Source organism: Leuresthes tenuis, unplaced genomic scaffold (assembly GCF_036924035.1).
Source record: "Leuresthes tenuis unplaced genomic scaffold, fLeuTen1.0.hap1 SCAF_2, whole genome shotgun sequence".
In the NCBI taxonomy this organism is placed as follows: Eukaryota; Metazoa; Chordata; class Actinopteri; order Atheriniformes; family Atherinopsidae; genus Leuresthes; species Leuresthes tenuis.
In genome coordinates, this window is record NW_027325356.1 from 15,591,967 (window position 1) to 15,615,467 (window position 23,501).

Here is a 23,501-nt window from a genome sequence, read left to right on the forward strand (position 1 = left end):
TCAGTATTGGCATAATTGTTCAGGCATCTCAGTTGTTTGCTGTTTCTAGTCTTAAATATAACTGTTGAGTGACCGAGTGCTTAAAACCACACAAAGTAAATTTTTCTCTTGTGCTTTTCTTTTCTAGTGCCGATATATGTGCTGGTAGATGATGGGAATGCCATCAAAACCTTTTGTATAGGGAGGAGAATGAACTTGTGCGCTCTTCTTTTAACACCCAAACACCAGTCCCTCGACTAATTAGCAGGCAGGGGGTGAGGGAAGGTAACGCAATGTTGAATGAAAAGAAAAGAGAAGAAAGAAAAATCCTTTCCCTTTCATTTGGTATGGTAATATTTCCTGCTCACATACTTACCGCGGCGATGAGAACAAGCAGTTGGGGGACGGTGGAGGCAGGGGGAAGTGAGTGAGGAAGGGGAGAGGTGGGACGCTGGGAGATATGTACAGAATGATTTGTTTTTCAGACAGAGAGGCGTTCGATGAAAAAGAAAAAGGAAGGGTGGAAACATTGAGGATCTGGAAGTGGAATGACAAGAGAGATGGAGCAGAATTCCTCTGCTCTCGGACTCATCCTTAGTGGATAGAATTAAGTGTGATATGGGCAGCGAGCTTTCTGTTCGAGGGGCAGAAAGAAAAGTACCTCTTGTTATGTGAAGCAGTTTGGGACATAGAGCCACAGATAGACATGCGAGTAAAGACAGACAAGCAGAAGGGGAGAAGATGCGTGAGCAAACACACAGACCGAAGGTTACTGTAGGTATGAGTACAGATAGACTTGAGGTCAAACGTTGTGGCAGATGGATGAGCAGACAGGCTGACGGAGCAAACAGGAACATAAAACAACACTGTATTCCTGTTGAATTGCATGACCCAAAGACACTTTGTCCAGTGTGTGTGTGTGTGTGCCTTTTATAGACTTGTTTCAGTTTGTGCTCTATGTTTGTGTTGGTGTTTATACATCGCATTTCTAGACAACTGCTTTCTGCTTCATAAACTTCTGTTAATAATCAGTTTTCTATAAGCAGAGAATGTTGTAGTCACATCTATCAGCACTCACACACACTTAGATTAAGTAACCTCATAGAATGCATTCGGTTATTCTTTCTTATTGTATTTATTATTCAGTTGTTCTCACTCTTTCCTTGTCACCTTGTGATCATCCCGGCACATGTGCAGATAGTTTTGTCCGATTATGTCTTGCCTCTCTGACCCTTGTCTTAATATCGGAATCAGTTTCCATCAGTTTCCTGGATTTTTCCTTACTCCTACTTTCATCTTCCTGAAATACAAAACAGGGGCCCCTTCTCCCTGTTTCTATCAACACTCTTCCCCTTCCCCCTCTCTTCCCCCTACCTCCCCCTCCCCTGTGTGTCATACATAATAGGCCCAGTGCAGGTCTGCATGTGTCACACATGGGAAGAACTCCTGTGTTTTTAATACATTTTTAATCCTGCCATTTGATGCCCCCCTTGTCCACCATAATTTGTACTGACTGCTGAACAAAATCAAAGGGCTTGTGCTTGCTGCTTCTTGCCTCTGCTGCACTCTGCTACAAAAAATTGCATTTTTTATATCACTTTCCCCCCCTCTTCCCCCTCTACACACACCTCGGTATGTTTATTTTGACATGAAAGTGGGACTGTGTGAAAGCGCTAGCTGTTGCACGTCACTCCACATTAGCAGTCTGATTTACCTTTGCTGTGTATGTGTGCATCTGTGTGCATGTGTGTAAATGTACTGGCTCCTTGATATTTGGTGGAGAATACCTCTATGTTTTCTATTGAGTTTCTAGTCTTTGTTCCATAAAAGCAAGTGTTTCATTATTCACAGGGCAGTTTTTCTGTGCACACATTTATTGCTGCTAAAGCACAGGTTGACATTTTGTATGACACCGTTTTTGTGTTCACCTCAGTACTGTATGTTATGATATGTCTCAAACTTGCTTCCTTTTTTGGGTTGTGTACAGCATTTATGTTAACTTGCATCTATGGTTATTTACTGTAATTGTCAGTTTTTAAGCTTTCTGCTCACCAAATGATTTACAGTCAAGTTTTCAAGCATTAAGTAATGTTTTTTACATTATAAATCTAGACATATTATGGGAAAATTACTTTTTTTTTCTGTGCTTGAGAACATATATTTAGTCGGTTGAAATGATCACCAACTCAAAAACACAAGCCTTGTTTTTGTGTAATGAAAATGTGTCATACAGTGAGCTGTTCGGATTTACAGGGGAAACTTATGGTCGAGCACTTTTCCTCTATCTCTACTGAACTTCACCTTCAGATAATGCTCCATCAATGAGAGTATGGAGGTCCACTAGTCCACACGATATGGGTAACATGCTCCTTTAATACGTAGTGATGTATAAACATATGTTTTCGGGCAACATAGGCTCCCATATGAACAGCATTTGTTCAGGGAAGAACTTGCCTGTCTCAGCAAAACAGTGCCTAACTACATACTACAGGTCATATAACGTGTATGACTCTACATTTCATGGTTCCAGACTCTAGACTAGTCTGTCAATGAGGGCCTGAACTGTCGGTCAGATGAAATGAAATTTCAAGCTCGAGTGAGGCAACATTTTACTTTCAAATCTACAGCAACTGGTCTCTTCAGTTCTCAAGTGTTTTCAGAGAAGATTAGAACAATAAGATGTGTCATTTTCAACAACTGATGTTATTTCTTTGTACTAAAGCATCCCAGCCTTTTAGAGACAAGATTGTATATATGAAAAAACGTGCCATTTTATACACTGTGTTTTTGTTTTGTACAGTGCCAGCATTGTGCCCCACTCTACAATGACAAACCGTTCCGGTCAGGTGATCAGCTCCAGCCTATGAACTGCCGACCTTGTCAGTGTCATGGCCACGCACTCTCTTGTCATTACGATGCTCTAACTGATGACCAACCAGAAGAGCACTATCGAGGAGGAGGAGGAGTCTGTGACAACTGCATGCACAACACCGCAGGTGCGATGATAGCTACAAAAGTTAACAAATTATCTTTTCAGGTTTATGTCTCCTAATCGTTCTTACCGTTAGAGGACTGAAAGTCTTACAGACATGGGGCCGGTGTGTAGATTCATGATTTCTAATCAGCGTTTACATAAGGACAGAAATATATGCTGAAACAAAAGCCAAATATTTTTCACCTATTGAGATACGTCCATTCTGAGGGCTTGGTATTTACTTTTCATGGAACAGTGTTGCTTTTTGTATGGTGGCCTTGAGAGTTGAATGCCTTGCGACTTAATGATATCTTATATTTGTGCGAAAATGCAATTGTAGAAAAAAGATTGTGCGGAATTATCTAAATCTCTGCAATTGTATCAGACTCGTAATCAGAAAGCTTGCTCATTTTTCAACACCACTGTTCAACAGCAAACCTCAATTGCCTTAATTTATGAGTCAGCACCGTTGTCCCTTTTATGACTGTAGCAATCTTATGTTGGACTTGGCCACATTTGATTATCATTTTCAACATGCTACAAGCCTTAACTGCATTTGTGAAAACAGTCAAGTGAAAGTGATAGTTTTCTTAAGAGGGGCAACAACTGCACTGATTACTGTAAATGCAGTAAAACGTTCATCAGTCAGAATCAGTCCATTATCACATCACCTGGGAGTTATCAAACAGGCTTATTCTTGCAGCAGCTTGTATGTTTAACACAATCACTGCTTGCTTGTCAGGCTAATATGAATTGTGATGATAACATGACATCACAAGTGAGGTACAGCAAATGGGATCAGACTTTTCCTACAACAGTTTAGCAAGATGAGCAAATGTCACATGTAAATTGAGGTGATTTTTTTTAGCACATTCTGGAGGCCATCCAAAACATAAGTTCAGTTATCTGTTATTAACAGAAATCAAGCATTGTAATATACATTTCCTTTTATTATTTGAATTTCTTTCAAAAGAGATTTATAATTATCCTATGTTAATAGCAAGTATACCTATATATACATAGACTGTATCTATCCATGTGTCTATATTCATATTCTTAGTCATTGCTTAATGTGTAATCTGTGGATGTCCTGAAAGATTCTGCTCTGGTTGGTCAGGGGGCAAAAAGTAACAGACTGAACCATAAAATTCACAATGCGTTGAACACTTTGAACAAAGCTTGAAACCATACTAAACTATTTGTTTTTTTAACATAAAAAAAACGTAGAAGAAAGCATATAAAGATGCTGTTTAAGGCTGTCCTCTCTGCTTCCTGTCAGAGACTTATCCTAAGCTCAGGTTAGAGAAGATATTTAGAGTGTTGCCACCTGACTCATTGAACCTTGGCAAGTAGAGAGATTGAGACAAGGTGGTGGTTTACTATATTTCGTTGTTAATTTTATGAATAATCTATGACACAACAGTTATTATTATGTATCGCAAAATGAGTAAATTGTAAATATTTTAGAGATCTTCTTAAAATCTAAGCTTTTAAAAGAAGTCAAGCTTTTTGTATGTGTGCACATAAGGTCTCAGGTGGAAAGATTGGATCTGCTGCGATTAATCTGTTTATGTATTTCTACACTTTATACGTCTACGAATTAACCGAAACATGCTAATGGAATGGGTAAAATGTAAAAAAAATGTTTTATCTAATTGGCCTTTTTCCCCTTACTGTTCATTCATAAATTTGGAGTCCTTTATGTATTAAATTATATTTTACTGATATGTGTGACCTACATAAATTGTGGTCGTGTTGATCTCTTAGGGGCCAATAGTTCTTGTCCATAAGTACTTTGATTAGAAGAAAGGGTAAATTTAATGCCACATATGAGCTGCATTGTTTTTATCTATCGCTCTCTATCTCACCATGTTTCTGTCCCTCATATTATCAGGAAAGAACTGTGAGCAGTGTGTAAGTGGGTTTTTTAGACTGCCGGACTCTGATCCCACTTCAGTAGATGTGTGTCAGCCCTGTGAGTGCCACACTGCTGGAACAGTCAACGGCAGCATAGAGTGTGCCCAGGTACAAAAAAAAAACACGGAATGTAAAAGACAGCAGCTGTTTATGACTGTGTGTTTTAACGCCTCAACGTGTTTTTTTCCTCTCTCCCCGACTGTTTTTCTTCTTCTCTTCTTTGCATTTTTTATCTCTCCCTATTTCTAGACAGGAGGTCAGTGTGGGTGTAAGGCTGCAGTAACAGGGCGCCAATGTACGGACTGTTTGCCTGGTTGGTATAGTCTCGATGCTTCAAATCCAAATGGCTGCATTTCCTGCAACTGCAGTAACCGAGGCGTCATCAGCGCGCCAACGGGAGCAGATTTCAGTTGCAACCAAAACTCCGGACAATGTCGGTGTAAACCCCATGTTATAGGTAAATCCTTGACTAAAATGTACATTTTTTTTTCTCTTTTGTATTGTATGTGTCAAAGAATAACTGATTAACTAAAGAAAAATCGGCAGTATTTAAATGTTGGAGTTTTACCACATCAGCTGTCTGGCTGCTAAAATAGTTATATTTTTAAAAAGTACTTAATTGATAATTAGGGGCGTGACGAGATCTCGTGCCACGAGATTTGTGAGCTATCCAAACTTCTATTTGTGACCTGCGGGGGCAGTAATACGGCTTTGCTGTGTCTAGCCTGCCAGAACCTAAAGAAGGAGAAGGAAAAGAGGAAGAGGAGAAGACGTCGGAAAATACCGGTATTACCATTGAAGATTGCCCCCGCCACTTTCAAATCGTTTGTTTGGCAGCATTTTGGGTACCCGGCGGCAATGATAAATGTCAGTAGAGTGACTGATAAGGCACGGACAACATGCAAGCATTATATGAAAATAATGCCGTACACCGCCGCAATTTAGTTTAAATTTGTGGAAGAAGAAGTTTATTAAAAGCTCATGCGTACATCATGCATGTAAAGAGTTATAATAAAACATTTCAAAATGCATGTACAACTCGGGTAAATAAAAGTCTGTTGGTCCAGTCATATATTTTGTCATGGTAGTTTTCTTAAAGTCTCAAAGCATGTCTTGTCTCGTCTCGTCTCGTGAGCTGAGTGTATCGTAACACCCCAATTGATAATTCATTATTTTTTATTAGAACAGTTTGGCCCTGATGATCTGAAACCCAGTAAATTAGTGTCTTGTTGTAAATCAAAAACATTGCTGATGGGAGTGTCAAGGTCAGAGCGTGAGATCTTAAAATTTCCCAGGTCTACTAACACAAGCACAACCAACTCATTTCAGTGTTGAGGAAGCAGTCAAAGTAGGCCAGAGTTTCATGCAAGCAGTTGATAATCAGCAGCCTCTAATTTAATAACAACAAAGGCACAGCTCGTCTCTTGTAGCTGTGGCACAGGCCATATAAACATCAACCCGATTACCCGATCAGTTAAGGTATTTAAGATGTGCTCCTTTTTGTAGTTCAGGATCGGACCGTGCACATAAGTGCAGAATAGTCATTATATGATAGTTGGTTCATAGTTAATTTGCAGCCTCATCACAAGAACAAGGAAAATCTTCTGGCCTTACGGGATTACCAGCTATGACTGTATAGACTGTCCACCCCGGTATAATGTATCTATATCCAGAAAATGAGGGCATGTGAATATCAAGTTGCTGGTACGTACCTGCTTGGAGAACCTGCCAGCCATTTCATATTTCTCTATAATTAGTGATAAAGTAGGTGAAAATCAAAATGTGGACTCAGATATAGTACGTCACTTAAAACGCACATTAGGAAAAAAAGAGCAAAACATCAAGAGCTGCAGCGGCATTAAAAGACTCCTAATTTGAGTTTTCAAGATACTTTTAAGTCTCTCCAGGCAATTAAGTATAAAATGACTTTGGAATCAATATGTTGTGGTGACCTCTTCTTCTGGCTATCTAAATAAATTTACATAAGTGGAGAAACTCGCCCTTTCACACTTCCCAGCCGTGTTGCATAACGCCCTTCTTTCCTTCTAGCAGCAACTATCGAAGCCATGTGAAGCGCAAAAGACAGGTCGCATACGGCAAAGCTTCGTGAATAAATCGACAAGATCTATTTACAAATTACCTCTCTGAATTTTGTGCTTGGAAAGGGAAACTTCCATAAATACATATCCAAAAGCCACTGTGTCTTCGCCTCTCAGGAGTGGGGTTAAATTATCACTGCCACAATTTAGTAAATCCTGACAATATCTTGTTAACACCAAAGCAGGGTTTCTGCCAGTTGCAAAGCCACAGTAAATCTGTCCCCTTTTCTGATTAACTGTCCAGCAACAGTTGAATTTTTCATCGAGGTGCACAAAAAGTGAATACAGTGGGTGTACATGACAAAACAAACATGCATATATATATATATATATATATATATATATATATACACACACAGACACACACTGATGAACACACACATTCGTATCCAAAAGTGTTTTGGCAGCCAAAATAAACAGGCTTTTCTTCTGGCGGTGCTTCCAGCCGTTGTGCCTCTCTTTGTGATAAATGGTTTCACTCTCTCCCCTGTGTGTCTTTGAAGACCAGGCTCGTATGAAATGCAAAACTGGCCAACGCTCCTCAACTCAACGCATCATGCTTATTGCTAAGCCTTGCTATCAAGGGTCCGTGTTGTGTTTGAGAGCGGGCTTGTGTACTGTATGTGTGTGTATGTGTCAGATAGCTGAGCGTGGCCATGTGTTCATGCACTTTTGTCTTTGCCTAACTCTATGGATTGTATTCTATGGAAGAGTTTTGTGTGTGCACAAACACATCTGTGCGTGTGTGTGTGCACGTACACCATCAAGGACTAAGCTGGTATTTAATTCACTAATTCAATGCCAAGTTGATTAAAACAAACTGCTGCAGCTCCCCGTATTTTTCACACTCCTTCTTACAAGACCCATTTTTGTTTTTTTCTGTCCTTGTTTGTTTGGTTGCTCCCACAGGTATTTTTCAGAAATGAGATTTGATTATGGCAATTTATTACCGCCAAGCTGATACTTTGAGTTGAGCAATGGCAGGCACGCTTCAGAAGGATGGAATTGAAATGTGTGCACACACACAGATACACACATGCAGAAACACGTGCACACTCATAACAAGGTGCCAGAGTGCAGTGTGTACATAATAGTGTTTGAAATGGTGATGCATGAGCCTGTTAACCAGCTGGCTCCTGATAAAAAGCCTGGCCATGTCCTCAAAATACACACACACACACACACATATGTACACGTTGCCATGTGGACATTTTAACACAAACTGCATTCTTCCTGTTCTGATCTGATATTTTTTAACACCCTGTATTTTCTTATATGTTCACTTTTCTCTCCTTTTAAATGACCTCATACTTTTACCTTTTTTTTGTTTTCTTCCCTTGTTCCAACCCTTGCTGTTATTGTTGGAAATATTTCATGGTCTAACTTCTGCTTTCAAAATATGGGTTCACAAATGCTAACTTGTTCAACTCATATCTTAACAGTGAAAAAGAGAATGTGACTTCATTAGCAGCTCTCTGTATAAAAGACTTACAACTGTTTATATAACATAAAGTTTTAATGGTAGAAATGTGCGCAGAGTGCAATATATCAAAGAATTGTTAGGCTCTAAGTATCAGGCTGTCAGGTAGCATATTTACCACTTCGACACACAGTTATGTATCTTCACTGCACTATTATGAAATATGATCTATGGAGAGAAATATATTCATATCTGTAAAATCATTAAAGTGGGCCGACCAGGGGAAATACCAAGTGTCTGCTGCACAAAGATACACACACATGTGCACTAACACAGATGTACAGGTATGTTTCTATTAATCTATGTGCGCACACACACATTTACAGCCACCCACATATGAACACGTGCTCTCTCATAAACGACTGTGGTGACTGCATTGCCCCAAGGCATCCATTTAGGGACAGATTGCCTGTCATGGAATACGTATGGCATATTCAAATAAGCTCTGCACGCACGCACACACACACACAGACACACACACACACACTGCATAACTTGCCTTACGGTGTGGCATCGTGACTGCTACTATTAAAAACTTCAACTATATGGACATGGCGTTCGGTACTGTTTCTGATTATTGTATGTAATGCTAAGCAGAACTGAAAGGGTTTAAGAAATAATTGAGTATAATGTCCAAATGACATGTTAATTGAAAATTGAAAAATAAATTAGGAAGACCAGTAAGCAAGACTGTTAATTGATTTCAGATGCTTGACTGCAGGTCTCGCTGGTGCCCCTCAAAATATCATTAAGGTGGTGATAGAATAAGTGAAGGCCTTGAATATTCACATGAAAGTGATGTTAGTTTAATCTTCTGTTGCAAGTCCAAATATATTCACCTCTGTCAATAATGGATCCTTTTCAAAAGATACGTTTTTAAGAGATTTAAACATTACCTATTTCAAGCCAATTAGTAGAAGACAAGATTTTTTTCTCCTGAGCATAACTCACAGATCCATGCTTTTACTCGATGGTGATTCACTATTACTTCTGTATTTTATTTTTCCGTCACTCCTCTTCTCTCCCTCCATTCCTTTCTTCAAGCCACATAATGTATTTATTTATTTATTTTCCTCAGTAAAATTAAGTGTTTGGCCTTAGGTGAGTGATCCATCATATGTAGAGGGCCTGGCCCTAATGATGGCAGTTTTATTCACTCACCCACCATTTCTCTTGCTTTCTCTCAATCACAAACACCCACTCACACACGCTAGTCTGCACACTGAGAGAGACTAAACACTAGTTGGTGAACAAGAAAGCACCTATTCACTTTTTTCAGGTTTATTTGCCTTCCTGTTTCCGTCAGTAGATCCCTCTTCTTAACATTTATCCACATATTTTTTCTTTCTCTCTGTTCTTTCTCACTCCTGCTTTCTCTAGGTCGTTCATGTGACCGCTGCGAGTTTGGTTATTGGAACCTTTCCTACCCAGAAGGCTGCCTCCCATGTGACTGTGACCCCCTGGGTTCCCTCAGTCCATTCTGCGAGCCTGAGGGGGGGCAGTGCCAGTGTAAGCCAGGGGTGGGGGGTCAACGATGTGATTCATGCGGCAGTGGCTTGTACGGTTTAAGACTGGAGGGGTCCTGTGCAGCCTGCAACTGCTCCCATGACGGGACAGTACCCGGAACAGACTGTGATCCATACACAGGACAGTGTGTTTGCAAGGCATGTACCCCTTTTTCAAGCTATGTCATATTTTGATTACTGTTAATTCTGATTTTGAATCAGAAAGGTAATGCATGTATGCCCTTGTAAGCAGTGTTAACTTTCAGGATTTAAGTTCAGTTAACACTACAATACTAAACAATACTTATTTGAAAAGGGTTTAATTTGCAGAGAAATTTTAGAAGCAGGTTTTTTTTTACAGTTGACTCAGGATAAAAAAATTTGAATCTCACTGAGATCAAGCACGTCGTTATAAGGAATTGTATATGGAAATAGTTAATCAGTTTATGGTCAGATCTGTTCTTGAAGTGAATTATCCCCTCTCATCTTCCCTCCTTACCTTCCTCCGTATCTTTTTTTAGGAAAATGTGGAGGGCCGTCGCTGTGACTCTTGCCGTCATGGTTACCACACCCTGGAGCATCGAAACTCCCTGGGCTGCCTACCATGTGTGTGCGACATAAGTGGAACTGTGCCAGGGGGTGTATGCGACATGTGGACCGGACAATGCCCATGCAAGGAAGGGGTGGAGGGCACGCAGTGTACCAGCTGTGTCCACAACTACTATAACAGGAGTATGCATCTTGAGAGTAAGAGAACGCAGAACTGAAGCCATAATACTGTATAGCCAACCTTAGGTACACTTCTGTTATTCAACTGTTTAAGATGCTCAAGCTTTTTTTTTTATTGTAAAACTTTTGAGTTGGTGCATTAGAAGTGAGCAGCCATATAAAGCTGTTCTTTTGATATGCTTTTTCTTTTCTTTTTTTGCTTTGGCAGACGGTACGTCTCAGGGCTGTGTGCCATGTGTCTGTGACCCCAGGGGAACAGTGACGGGGTCAGTCTGTGACAGTACCACAGGACAGTGTGTTTGTGTCCCAACACGCTATGGAAAAGACTGCAGTAGCTGCCGACCTGGTGAGTTACAAATACAGACCGAAAGAAGGATGATAGATGAGTCAAAACTCTTTGAGTCGAATGTTAAAGGATTAAGAAATGTTGTGTGTGTTGTTATGCGCCTTCTGCCAAAGTGGTACTCGGGCATTTTTCTGTGTATGGCAAGTTACAGCACCACCACCACATTGGGGAAAAAAAAAATTTTTCTCACTCATCTCACTTTCTGTGTGTGTTATTTGTATATATGTGTGTTGGTGTTTGTGATTAGTCTTGTTGGAGCTAACACATTATGTGTCAAGGACAGAGAAGGCCCAAGATCATAGTGTGTTAATGTAACTCAAGTTGTGTGAAAAGACAGACTTTACTACTTAGAAATAGTGTGTCTTACGTGAATATCACTTCGATAAGATTATTTACTATGCTCTGTTACCAGACTTTCCATCATATTAATTTCTACATGATTAGTTTTCCTTTGTTTTAGATTTGACTGACACTCTTTTAGTTACGTCATGTTGTTACCCCATCTTCATTTACTGTTCTGGCTGAAGAATTACTGTGTTTATTGATTAATCAGCCTCTAATAATCCTTTAACATTACCATATGGAAACTTGCCTATAATTGCATGTTTTATTATAAGTATTTGTAAATAAAAAGGTTAGAATTTAGGATGCTTTTCGTTGGGAACAGGGTTATAGATATAAATGTGTTGCTGTAATATCTCATTATGTCTTTTAACTCCAATATGTCATTACATTTGCCAAGATTAATTTCTATATGCTGCACATTTTTAGTTTCTTAATTGCCAGCTCGTGACATGGTCCACAGCAACTGAGTTTTGCTCTCCCAAGGAGTTAATGTCAACATCTAATTTGTTTATTAGCTGGCATGCCATGAGAAAAATAAACTGAACTGATTTATGCTTTGAACCTGGAGTGCAAAATGTAGCCCTACACTTTTATTGGCTTTGTATTAAAATTTATTACAAATAAATGGAAAACAGCTGATATTATTAGATATGTAGGGGCTGAAGTGGCTGCTAAAAACTGTACTTGGCTGCATCCAAAATCAGTCACTCATACAGAATTGTGAACATCATCACGAGGAGGGAAGAATTATAGATAAGAAAATACTTTTTTTTTTAAAAAACAGGTGGTCAGAGAAGCACTGCAACTAAGCATGGATGAAAAAATGTTAGACTGACAGATAATGCACACGGGCTTATCAAAACGCTATTATTTCTGTTAATTTAACATTTCTTTCTGTCCAGGCTTCTACCTCTCTCCAGATCATGGTGCGTGTTTGGAGTGTGACTGCCATCCTATGGGAGCTTTACAGCGTGACTGTGAGAGCCAGACTGGACTGTGTGTGTGCACTTATCCCTCAGTGGGAGGGCGACGTTGTGACCAGTGTCGTGAAAATTTCTTTGGGTTCAACCCCGGTTTGGGCAGGTAAGCATTCATTAAATGTCTCACACACAAGCAAAAACCATAACTGACAGCTGAGTCATCCACACATTGAGCTGTGCATATGAGTACACACGGCAGCAAGTGCACTTCATGTAAAGAGAGTTCGCAGGTTGGTGGGCAGACCTATGATTTACATGATTTAAGAGGTGCTTTGACCTTTGGCGCTCATGTCTTTACATAAAGGAAAGTGAAGAACTTGAAAGAGAAGAGAGGAATGACTATAAATATAAGAGAAAACGGGGGACAGCGATGTCCTTACACGGTAACGGTGATAAAGACAGTAAAAGCGAAAGATGCTCTGAGAAATTTGTCAAAAAGAAATCCGAAAATATAAACAGAATTTTGTCATAAAGCATGTATGAACACAGCCTATGGCAAACTTATCATTTATACCACTTTTCACTGTACCCCCTTCCTTATTCTTACTTTGTGTAGAGGTAAAAAATAACTAATTACATTTTTAGAATATTACTGGTGATTGCTTTTTCTTGTACATAGTCTTTCCATAGTAAGTTTGTTTTTTATCCATCTAAATATCATTAAGTGATTTTGTCCTCCCCCTTTCAATCGATAGGCTTAATTGCTAATGAATCGAGACACACACTGATGTGTAAGCAGTTGGCAGAGAATGTAGTAGTGTGTCTATAAATACTGTATTTTAATAATAATTCAGTCTGGAGAGATGAAACTCTGGCTCATGCACTCATTCACTTGTGTACCTCATTTCCTAACGCTTTACTTCTAGATGTGTGTAAAAACTGAGAGCACTGTCAGAAACCTGACATGAAACTGAACATGAACATGAACATGAATGAGGTTACATGAATGTTTGACTTTGAGTGTCATTCTCTTTGGTTTTAATTCAAAATTGATGTTGACATTTATCGTGACAATTTGACTTAATAATCAGTAATCATCTAACTATTTAGCTCTGTTTGTTAATAATAATAACTATCATAGATGTTTGGTTTTGATATTGGCTGTTGTTAGACCATTCTAACTCACATGAACTGTCTTTTTTTTTTTTGACCTTTGTAAAATTTGTACCTGTGAGTGATAGACCAGTTTAGAAATAAATACATATATATAAAAAAAAAAGATCAAACATGATTTTAACCTCAGGGGACTGCAATTTGGTCCCCATGTTTACAGGAGGTCCCCATAAGTTGGTATCCTGTCAGGCTTGATACCCACAATGACATTAAAAACACACACACTCGCAGCACTTTTAGGCTCATGAAAAAAGAAATACTGGGCGTGATGTTGGTGTTTTCTTTCTCCTTGAGAGCCGGAGTGAAGGTCGAGTCACTGTGGCATTTTGTGTACGTGTGTTTGTATATATGTGTGCGTGTGTTTGAGTGAGCACCAGTTGACAGGACAAATTTTCAGCTCGTTATGAGGCTGTGGCTTTTCACACAGCAATAAAGAAGGTGTAGTGGTGGGTGAGAGAAACACAAAACGTGAGTACAGTGTGCTGTTGAATGAAAAACACACACGGGTAATGTCTGTGTATGGGTGACAGTGACATGGTTTATACTGTCTCACTACCAATCTGGTGTGTCTTTGAGTGTGTGCCAAACATCTTCCAATGTGCAGACTGTATTACACGCGTATGTGTGTGTGTGTAGAGGTGTGAGGTGGCTGGCCGGATGATCACCCACTGCCCAAACCCTTTGAGAGTAACACCACACCGGTGACCCAGACGGAGTCATTGTCACACACACAAACAGACAGTCACATGCACATATACACACACGCTTTGGCAACTCTGCGGCCTCTGTGAAGTAAGTTTCACAGCTACAGGGTGGAAGGTGGATAGTTGGTGGTGAGGGTCTCCCTCACAGTGTTAAGGAGAGGACCCAACACCTCTCACACACATTTCCGATTGCAAGTTAGTTTTGAATATTTGCACATTCATGCAGATATATTTCTTATATGTTGCCTAATATGCTACCACACCCAAGGTACAGCATTCCCAGTAATTGTTTTAGAAATATGCAATCTCCTATCCACAGTCATAATAATTCTGTGCAATTGATTTAGAAACTCCTACAAATCTCACAGGAAGTCTGTACGTATTTATTTAATCTTTATCCTTGATTATTCACAATGAAATGCTATACTGTCTGATAGTTAGGAATACTTTATATGGAAGTCAGTTGTAATATTGTGTTCGTGTTTTCATGTAGTTTCAACCAGCTATATTTTTAACCACTGTTATGAGGTACTGGAACTTATCTCAGCTGACATTTGCCGAAAGGTGGGGTGCATCCAGGACAGATTGTGCATCCATCACAGGGCTAGAACAGACATAAAGATATTCTCACATTTTTTACCTTTAGCCAGTCAGGAATATCTTTGTCCTGGACAGGACAGGACACAGTGATCGCATCTTCATTATCTTTTTATTTCTCTTTATTTAATGAGCAGATGCCAGCCTTGTGCATGTGACCCAGTGGGCAGTGTCAGTAGTTCTTGCCATCCAGACACAGGGGTATGCGTCTGTAAACTACTGGTAACTGGAGACAAGTGCGATTCCTGTCAGCCTGGAGCGAGTCATTTTGATCCAGAGAATCACTTTGGCTGCAGCAAAGGTGTGTTTTATGTCTTAATCAACACACACACAGACACAAACACATTGGCTGGACAGAAGATAATCTTTACTTTGTTCTTAACAGTGTTCCATTGTGCAAAACTATATGTTTAATCCAGACCATTTCATTTTCACATTTTAACTATTTATTTCTATCTTTTTCCATTTACTTTATTTGTCTGTACAGCACCCTCCCAGCAGCCTGTACCAATAGGTTTAGCCCTCAGTTACTCTGCCATTCGTCTCTCTTGGCACCCACCTGATTCTCCAAACTCTCACAGACTCAACTACACTGTCGTCAGGGATGGAAAGTCGGTGCATACCGTCCGTGGTCACTATCCTTTCAGTATGTATTAACACAGCTTTTTAAACAGTTTCAGTATTCTGAGTCTTTTAGATACACATGACAGAAAAATTCCTTTTCTACAGCTATAAAAATCATATTCTCATTTATTTCTTCAATTTTTCTAGGCCCTGAATCCTTTGTGGACAATCGTTTGATTCCCTTTACCAACTACTCTTACTGGCTCATAACAGCTAATGTAGCTGGTGAGACAATAAGTTCACCAGCCTCATACCAAACTTTAGGTGCAGCACCTGCAGCAGACCAGCTTCATTTGAACCTTCTGGGACGACCTGGTCCAGCCAGCGCTAGCTTTAACTGGACCACACCCAGAAATGATACAGGCCCAGTTGAGAGGTAAGAACTGAGGGAAAGGCGGGGTGTCTATCAGGATATTGCCGATGAGCACTGTGGAGATTAAGTATAGTCAGCAGAGGTAGATTGCAGATTAAATGACGCAAACTCCAATTTGGGGATCTTCAAAGTGACAAAGTGTTCAGCTGTTCTACCTGAAACCTATATTATGTCTCAGAATGAAGCTACCAAAAGCATTGTAATGATCAGTGTATATATTATAGCAGAGAAAATAAACATGTTTCCTGGTAAGATATTAAACCACCACGTGCATTCAGAACAGCTTAATTGGTTATCTCATTTTTTGTCTCCTGTAGGTTTGTGTTATCCTCAGTAGAGTTATCTCCTGGAGAAGAAGCTGTTATACACTACACTGGCTTATCCTCAGAGGCTGTAGCAAGTGGTCTAAAGCCCTTCACACAGTACACTGCAATACTAAAGGTGAGCATGGCAAAAAGCAAATGTTTCTAATTCATACGGATACATTTTTTCAAAAAATTTGGTCAAGCAACTCCAAGTATTTTCTTTTGACATTTTTGTGACAAATACTTATCTTCAGCATTTGCTTGTTTAAAAATTTAATTTGTCTACAGGCATGCACTTCTGGAGGATGCACTTCTACCCGACCACTGTCTTTTCTGACAGCTGCTGCTCCCCCCCAAAACCAGCCTCTTCCCACAGTCACTGCTACTGGACCTCATACACTGCATGTCTCTTGGAAGCCCCCTAGTCAGCCAAACGGTACAACTACAAACACACATAGATACTGTACAGTCATGTAACAAGAAGCATTGAATACAGAAAAACATGCAAAACAATCTGTACTCACATTTGAACAGTACACAAGATTTAAGTGTATTACAATTACATTACAACACTAATACATGTCAATAATACAGTAGAACACACACAGACACAAAGAAGAGTTGTTTTGGAACCGCATAACACACATGCCTTGTAGCAAGACTATAGGCTTATGTCATTCAAAAAGTATGAGCATCAACTAACATCACCACACACACACCCACCCAAATATACACAGAAAAATACACACTGAACTAGAAGTGCCTTTGGTAAATCCAAGGAGCTTTGTAATGGCTCAAAGGTTCACTGTTATACAGAGCCCTGTAACCTGGGCTTCTCTCTGTTTCCGTCTCTCATCTTTTTCCCCAATGTCATCCCCAATGCCACCCTAAACTCTTACATGGCTTTTTCATTGTCTCTTTTCTTCGTGTTTAGTTAAAATAATTTCTGTTTGTTACATTATCCTTTTAGCTTGCTATGCAGTGATTTAACTGCAGACGCATATTGATGGAATATTGGATGAGTGTTCAGAGAAGTCTAATCAATACATTAAAGGGCTCCAGACTAACTTTTTCAACGCCAGATTTTTAGAGCACCAGCACAAATATTAGGAGCACATTACCAGAAATAAACAGCACATTACCAGAAGTACCAATAAAACAGTGGGTTACTGGTCAAACTGGTGCAATGTTTCCCTGATAATTACAATGAAAGCAATTATTGCTTCTCTGTATTTATTTGAAGAAATAACTATTTGGGTTAGGGTTAGCTGTTGTGAAATAAATTAATATTTTGCAGACTGATTTGATTTAACAATTGTTTCCTTTCTCTACAGGTGTTATCACAAGGTATGAGGTCTTCCTGCGTGGACCAGTGGAATCACAAAACCTTTCAAACCTTACTCTTGAGAAAAGAGCATTTAACAGCACCGGTTGGCTAGATCCAAGTGTGTCAACTAAAGGAAAACCATCCAACAGAAGCGCAATGTCACCTCCTGAGACTAGTACAATTATAGAGGGTCTGCAGGCGTATTCCACTTATCAGCTGAGAGTTGTGAGCATCAGCAGTGCAGGAAGTGTCTCATCACAGTGGACCACAGCCCGCACCATGGAAGGAGGTTTGTATGGGTCATGATCATGAATAACGCTCCAATTTGGGCGATGGAGGGTTTAGTTTTCCATAACCATTCACTGGAGACCAACATTTACACATGATTTAAATGATATTGTAGGTTGACTCAGAATTATGGCCTTGCCAGCATACCCTCTTTATTAGGGGTTGAAGGGAAACTTAAAATAAGTTGAGCATTTCCTCCATTTGCTGTTCAGAAGCCATGCTTCAGGAGTGATGAAAAAAGTGAGACAGAATTAATGTCATAGCGCAACCCTAGACAACATTATGACTACTGTGTTGGTCCTGATCATTAAGCTGATTGCCTAATTGTTAGTTTTATGCTCATTTGGCTCTTATTAGTACCCCTTAGATGGGTGCTCATCAGCTGGCTTGATGGAGTGGTTACATTCAAAGCCCTGGATCTAGGCAAGGGAAGCAGCTAAGGTCAATAAAGTAACTAAATGAAGTCAGTTCAACTTAGACAAGCAACTTTTAAGCTAGTAGGACTGCATTTGTTAATGTCCAGGAGGCTGAGATTGTCACGGCCACAGGACACAGATGCAGGGTCGTTTCAGATCAAGAGTGTTTATTAATCACAATAAACAGGTCAAGGAGCTCCAAAACAGAGCAAAAACAAGGGGCTGTGAAAATCCTAAGCACTCTCCTCAATAACTATATATGAGGATAGTGCAGCTATGAAAATGATCAAAACAAAACTCTCTCCACACTAGGAGGAAAACAAAAGAGGCTATGAACGATTACAAAATAAACTTCCACGCTCTCCTAATGAGGCGGACTTAAATAAAAGACGCTCACCTGATAAACAGCGCACAATCACTATAGAACATAAAACTCTCCACGAAGGGAGGCACTATGAAACTTAAGGATTAACTCTAAGCTCACCTTTAACGGCGGCGCAAAGATCTCTAAAGACAAAACACAAAATCACTCCACTAGCGGAAGAACTATGAAACTTAAACCAAATACCGAACACAACGCTCCTCTAAAGGAAGTGCCTATGAAACAATTAACAAGAACAAAAACCACTCCTTAACGGAGGAACAAAACAGGCTATGAAAACTTACCATGACTAAACTAGATCTATGGAATAAATTACAAACAAAAATAGCACTGTAGGAGGATCGCTCGACTACAGGCTCGTGGATACAAAACTGTGGAGTTCTGTGGGACAAGGCACTAGAGTGAGGAACGTGACGAGTTACAACACACTGGCCCAAGATAAGGGAGAGTCAGACTATTTGAGCACATGAGGAGCTATGGGGAACAGGTGGAAACACTTTGGAATCAGAAAGACAATCAGACACTTGACACAGGAGGAAGGGCAAGGTATCTGAAACAAGAGGAGCAGTTAGTGTTTCAAAATAAAACAGGAAATGACAAGACAAGACATGTCTTCAAAACCTAAAACGATTATAATTATATTTTTAAATGAAAAGGGGGATCTCCAAAAATGCTAATTTAAATGGTTATGGGTGCTGTTTGCTAGCTGAAAATCATCATTAGCTGAGTGGTGAGTCCAATAAGATATTTTAAGATATAATAAGATACAAACTTACGCACATATGAAGTTCCGTTTGGACTGGTGAGCATAAGAACATAAAGAGAAAAGAACATTTTTAAAGCTGGACATCCTTGTGTGGCTGCTTGCAGCAACTTTATTCTCATACAGAAATGTATTGAAATACATATAGATGTATATTTTTGGAGATTATTAAATTTAGCATTTTGCATCCTTTATTGTATAGGTTACTGTTAAGGTGAAGGTTGCTACTTAATTAAATGTTAGTTAAATGGATTGTTAATGCTGTGGTGCTGAAGTTTAATTAAAACAGAAAGGTCAGAGCAAAAGTAAAATTTAGAAAGCCCAGAAAATGAAAGTGATGATTTGGTCAAAATCTTTTTTGCTTAGTTCAATAACTTGGAAATAAAACACAGACAACAGGCTGAGGAGTTTCGTTCGTTAAAACTAAACAAGGCATAGAAAGGCTGAGAAAGCAGTAGGGTTATGGTACACACTATACAAGAACTATTATGAACTGACAATAGAAAGGCAAAGAATTTGGACTAAATGTATATTCTGATCAGGTAATAGAATATAGGTGACAAAAATCTGCCTGGACAAACGAGAAGGCAGAAAGTAGAACCATGGCTGCTGCATAAGGTGAATGATTTCACAGAACAAGAGGAAGCAACTGTACAGAAAGAAATAAGTCTGAAAGAATGACATAGTCCACGTCAAGTCCAAGAACCACTTGAGTTAAGAAAGAAAAAAAAACAAGAAAAATTGTGATTGATTCTACAGAAAGGAATTCGGGATGGAAATAAAACTGCATGTGGGGGAGGGGAAACTCATTAAGGTATTTGAATTTCAAAGAGATGATATGGTTCATTAGGACTAAATGATTGCCTCCAACATCACTCTAAGCTGTGTGTCTGGATAACAAGCATATGATAACACCATTTTAGATGTGGAATGTGTGCCAGTGTTTTTTTTGCACATGTGCTGTGTAGAAGGCAAGGATATGACAGTGGTTATGTCTACCATAAATCACATTTCACAGCAATATTTCACAGTTAGATGCCATCAGTTGTGGATTAAAGAATCCCTCTCTCTAATGTGTCATGTAATTGTGGCTTTCAAAACCGTAGAATTAAGGAACACTCAAATCCTTTCAGTCCACTTAATAGCCATAAAAATCAGGATTTTCAGTGTATGTTTTTAAAAAAGTTCTGATACTCTTAATGAACTTGTTGTGAACCTATTTTTAATGTGTTGGCTGGCATTCAAAGAAAAAAAACTTCAAAGAAAACGAAGAATTGAGGCTCAGTAGTCTAATCCTTTAAAATTACTGTAGATGAAAAAAATAGGTTCATACTCTAAAAAGCATCAACTTCTACTTTTTTGCTGGTGTTCAGTGGGCGAGTGTTGAAATAAATGTAGAAGTAAATGTTGATAAATGTAAATGTTACAATTGACTGAATGCTGATAATGACCTGTATGAACTAGTTTACTCTGTTGCTTCTCTCAAATTGAAGTCGTGGCATGTCTGAAAAAAGCAAAACTTAAGAGGCTAAATATACACGTTAAGGAAAAACACCAGTAGGTTAAATGACTCAAAAATCACTTTGAGGTATTCTGGCTCACATTTAATTACTGAATGTTAAAACCATTAAGACCATCATCTTTAATTCTAATAAAAAAAAATCCCAGATAACTATAGTATTATAGTTTGACATTATAGTACAGTACTGTACTCTCCAAGCGCTGTTTTAGTGACTATTGTAATAGTACTTGTGTAGAGACTGTTGATGTCGATCAGTACCATCCACAAGGACAGAAGCACATGCAGTCTGAAAATCACAAAGTGAATAAACTTGCTGCGACTATGAACCACAGTAGCATCTAACTGAAATTTGGAGATAGACTAATGTGCTGTCTCATGTTCTGCAGCTTCACAGCTAATTTGGTATTTTCCCTCTAAGTCAGGCCAAGCATGTTTGTTTGGTCCCTTATTTAATATGCAGAAGTAGAGCAAAACCTCTGTCGCAAATTAACGTAGGTTGTTGTTCAGAAACCAGTGTTGATCTGACCTACTTTAACTTTTGCTTTATGCTGCTCTCTGATTGACCGTATGCAGTGTTGTTTCCATCTTTGTTGAAGCACAAATACCAAATGATATCCAACTGAATGAATGAAAGTCCAGAAAGCCAGTCAGCAAGATCCATGTCTGTAAAAAGTTTAGTAAAACTTGGTTTGGTAGTCTGTGGTGAACTGGCGACCTGTGCAGGGTGTACCCTGACTCCTGCCCAATGACAGCTGGGATAGACTTAATTTCTCCTATTTGTGGTTAGCATAATTGTGTTAAATACAATGGAAAATGCTACAGTGACAATTTAAACACGGAAAAAAACATTTAATTATTGACTTTTATAAAGTACACTATATTGCCAAAAGTATTCGCTCATCTGCCTTTACGAATTTAAGTGACATCCCATTCTTAATCCATAGGGTTTAATATGGCGGCGGCCCACCCTTTGCAGCTATTACAGCTTCAACTCTTCTGGGCAAGCTTTCCACAAGGTTTAGGAGTGTGTTTATGGGAATTTTTGACCATTCTTCCAGAAACACATTTGTGAAGTCAGACACTGATGTTGGACGAGAAGGCCTGGCTCACAGCCTCTGCTCTAATTCATCCCAAAGGTGTTCTATCGGGTTGAGGTCAGGCCTCTGTGCAATCCAGTCAAGTTCTTCCACACCAAACTCGCTCATCCATGTCTTTATGGACCTTGCTTTGTACACTGGTGCAAAGTCATGTTGGAACAGGAAGGGACCATCCCCAAACTGTTTCCACAAAGTTGGGAGAATTTGTCCAAAATCTCTTGGTATGCTGAAGCATTCAAGCCAAGCCAAGCCCAGCTCCTGAAACATATTGAATATTTATTACTGTTCAGAGCAGTATTTGATAATTCATTTTCCATCATCTTTTCAGTCAGTTGGTAAGTTATTTGCGTTTAAAGATTGTATGCATGTTTGGTCAATGATATATTCATCTGTAACTAATGGCAAAGAAAATGTGCCTGTTTTTTCACGTTTCCAGTCCCAGAATTTATGGCTCCTCCAGATGTGTTTGCACTGTCGTCCAGCAGTCTCAATGTAACATGGAACTCTACTGAAGGTCAAGGGTTCATCGCCAGAGGACCGGTCACAGAGTATCGAGTCAATTTGCTCACTGAGCAAACCACCAATCCGTATGCACCTCCAATTGTTAATCAGGTGGGCTGAAACACATTTGATTGGACATAATGAGTACAAAAAAAGTAATTACTATATGGAGTAGGGTTTTTTTTGTTTTTTTTTTAGGAAATTCTGTTGGATTAAATCCTATTTTTGATTGATTTTTTTATTTTTTTTTACTTTGCCTTTTATTTTTTGTTTTTTTATTGTTTTTTTTATTGTTAAGAAAACACTTTTTCTCCTCTGTTCATCTTATCTAAGTCTGTATTCTTTTCTGTGGCTGTCAGGTTTTACATTTGATGGGACCATCAACACCTCCCGTTTACATAGTGAAAGGATTGAAGCCTTACCATGTGTACAACTTCACTGTCACGCTCTGCACAAAAATGGGTTGCACGACTAGTCTGCCAAGCACAGGACGGACCTTACCAGCAGGTAGAAGAAAAACATCCATTCATCTATTGCTCACTTTGTAATTTGCAGGGTCAAAGGGTGTCAGGAGTGTATCTGCAGTGAAATGACAGTTCATTGCATGGCCGACACAGATTTTTCAGACAACCACGCACACCCACACTCATATTTACAGCCAATTTGGAATCAGTATTTAACCAAATCCGAGTCCTTGGACTGTGAGAGGAAAATGCAGTATTGGTAGAAAATCCACAAAAAGCACTGGGACACATGCAAATTCCAAACAGAAAGACCCTAACTGAAGCTCCAAGCAGGAGGCTTCTCTCTGTGAGACAACAACTGAAAACAAGCCTCTTACATTAGTGCCCGCGCAAAAAGGATTACAGCCAGTGCTGACAGCGTTGGTCATGCTAACCGGAGGGAATGTTCATGGTGCATGGCAGTACAAACAGTTTGCTGTTAATTACAAGGAAAAAATGTGGCATAGCACATATTTCCTGACAATCATGAATCAAAAACGCCGGTTGAGAGAAACACCGTACTTTTACTCACTACTTGCTTACTACTTACTATACTTTGCCTCCATACTTTTGCTCAGATTTGTACCTGTTTATGAATTGGGATGAAATTGCTCTGTTTAATACCACACACA

General features: G+C 39.3%; 1 protein-coding gene across 1 annotated transcript in view; it reads left to right on the plus strand.

Moving 5' to 3' along the window:
* The window catches only part of ush2a (Usher syndrome 2A (autosomal recessive, mild)), a 210,288-nt gene that overhangs the window by 40,815 nt on the left and 145,972 nt on the right, over positions 1-23,501 (plus strand). Inside the window, exons 12-26 of the mRNA XM_072381304.1 lie at positions 2,780-2,975; positions 4,848-4,978; positions 5,120-5,327; positions 9,830-10,113; positions 10,476-10,701; positions 10,892-11,029; positions 12,277-12,457; positions 14,906-15,069; positions 15,256-15,414; positions 15,540-15,768; positions 16,083-16,206; positions 16,359-16,506; positions 17,405-17,686; positions 22,302-22,477; positions 22,726-22,873. Of these exons, the coding sequence (XP_072237405.1) occupies positions 2,780-2,975; positions 4,848-4,978; positions 5,120-5,327; positions 9,830-10,113; positions 10,476-10,701; positions 10,892-11,029; positions 12,277-12,457; positions 14,906-15,069; positions 15,256-15,414; positions 15,540-15,768; positions 16,083-16,206; positions 16,359-16,506; positions 17,405-17,686; positions 22,302-22,477; positions 22,726-22,873 (2,794 nt within the window). The remainder of the gene's footprint in view (positions 1-2,779; positions 2,976-4,847; positions 4,979-5,119; positions 5,328-9,829; positions 10,114-10,475; positions 10,702-10,891; positions 11,030-12,276; positions 12,458-14,905; positions 15,070-15,255; positions 15,415-15,539; positions 15,769-16,082; positions 16,207-16,358; positions 16,507-17,404; positions 17,687-22,301; positions 22,478-22,725; positions 22,874-23,501) is intronic.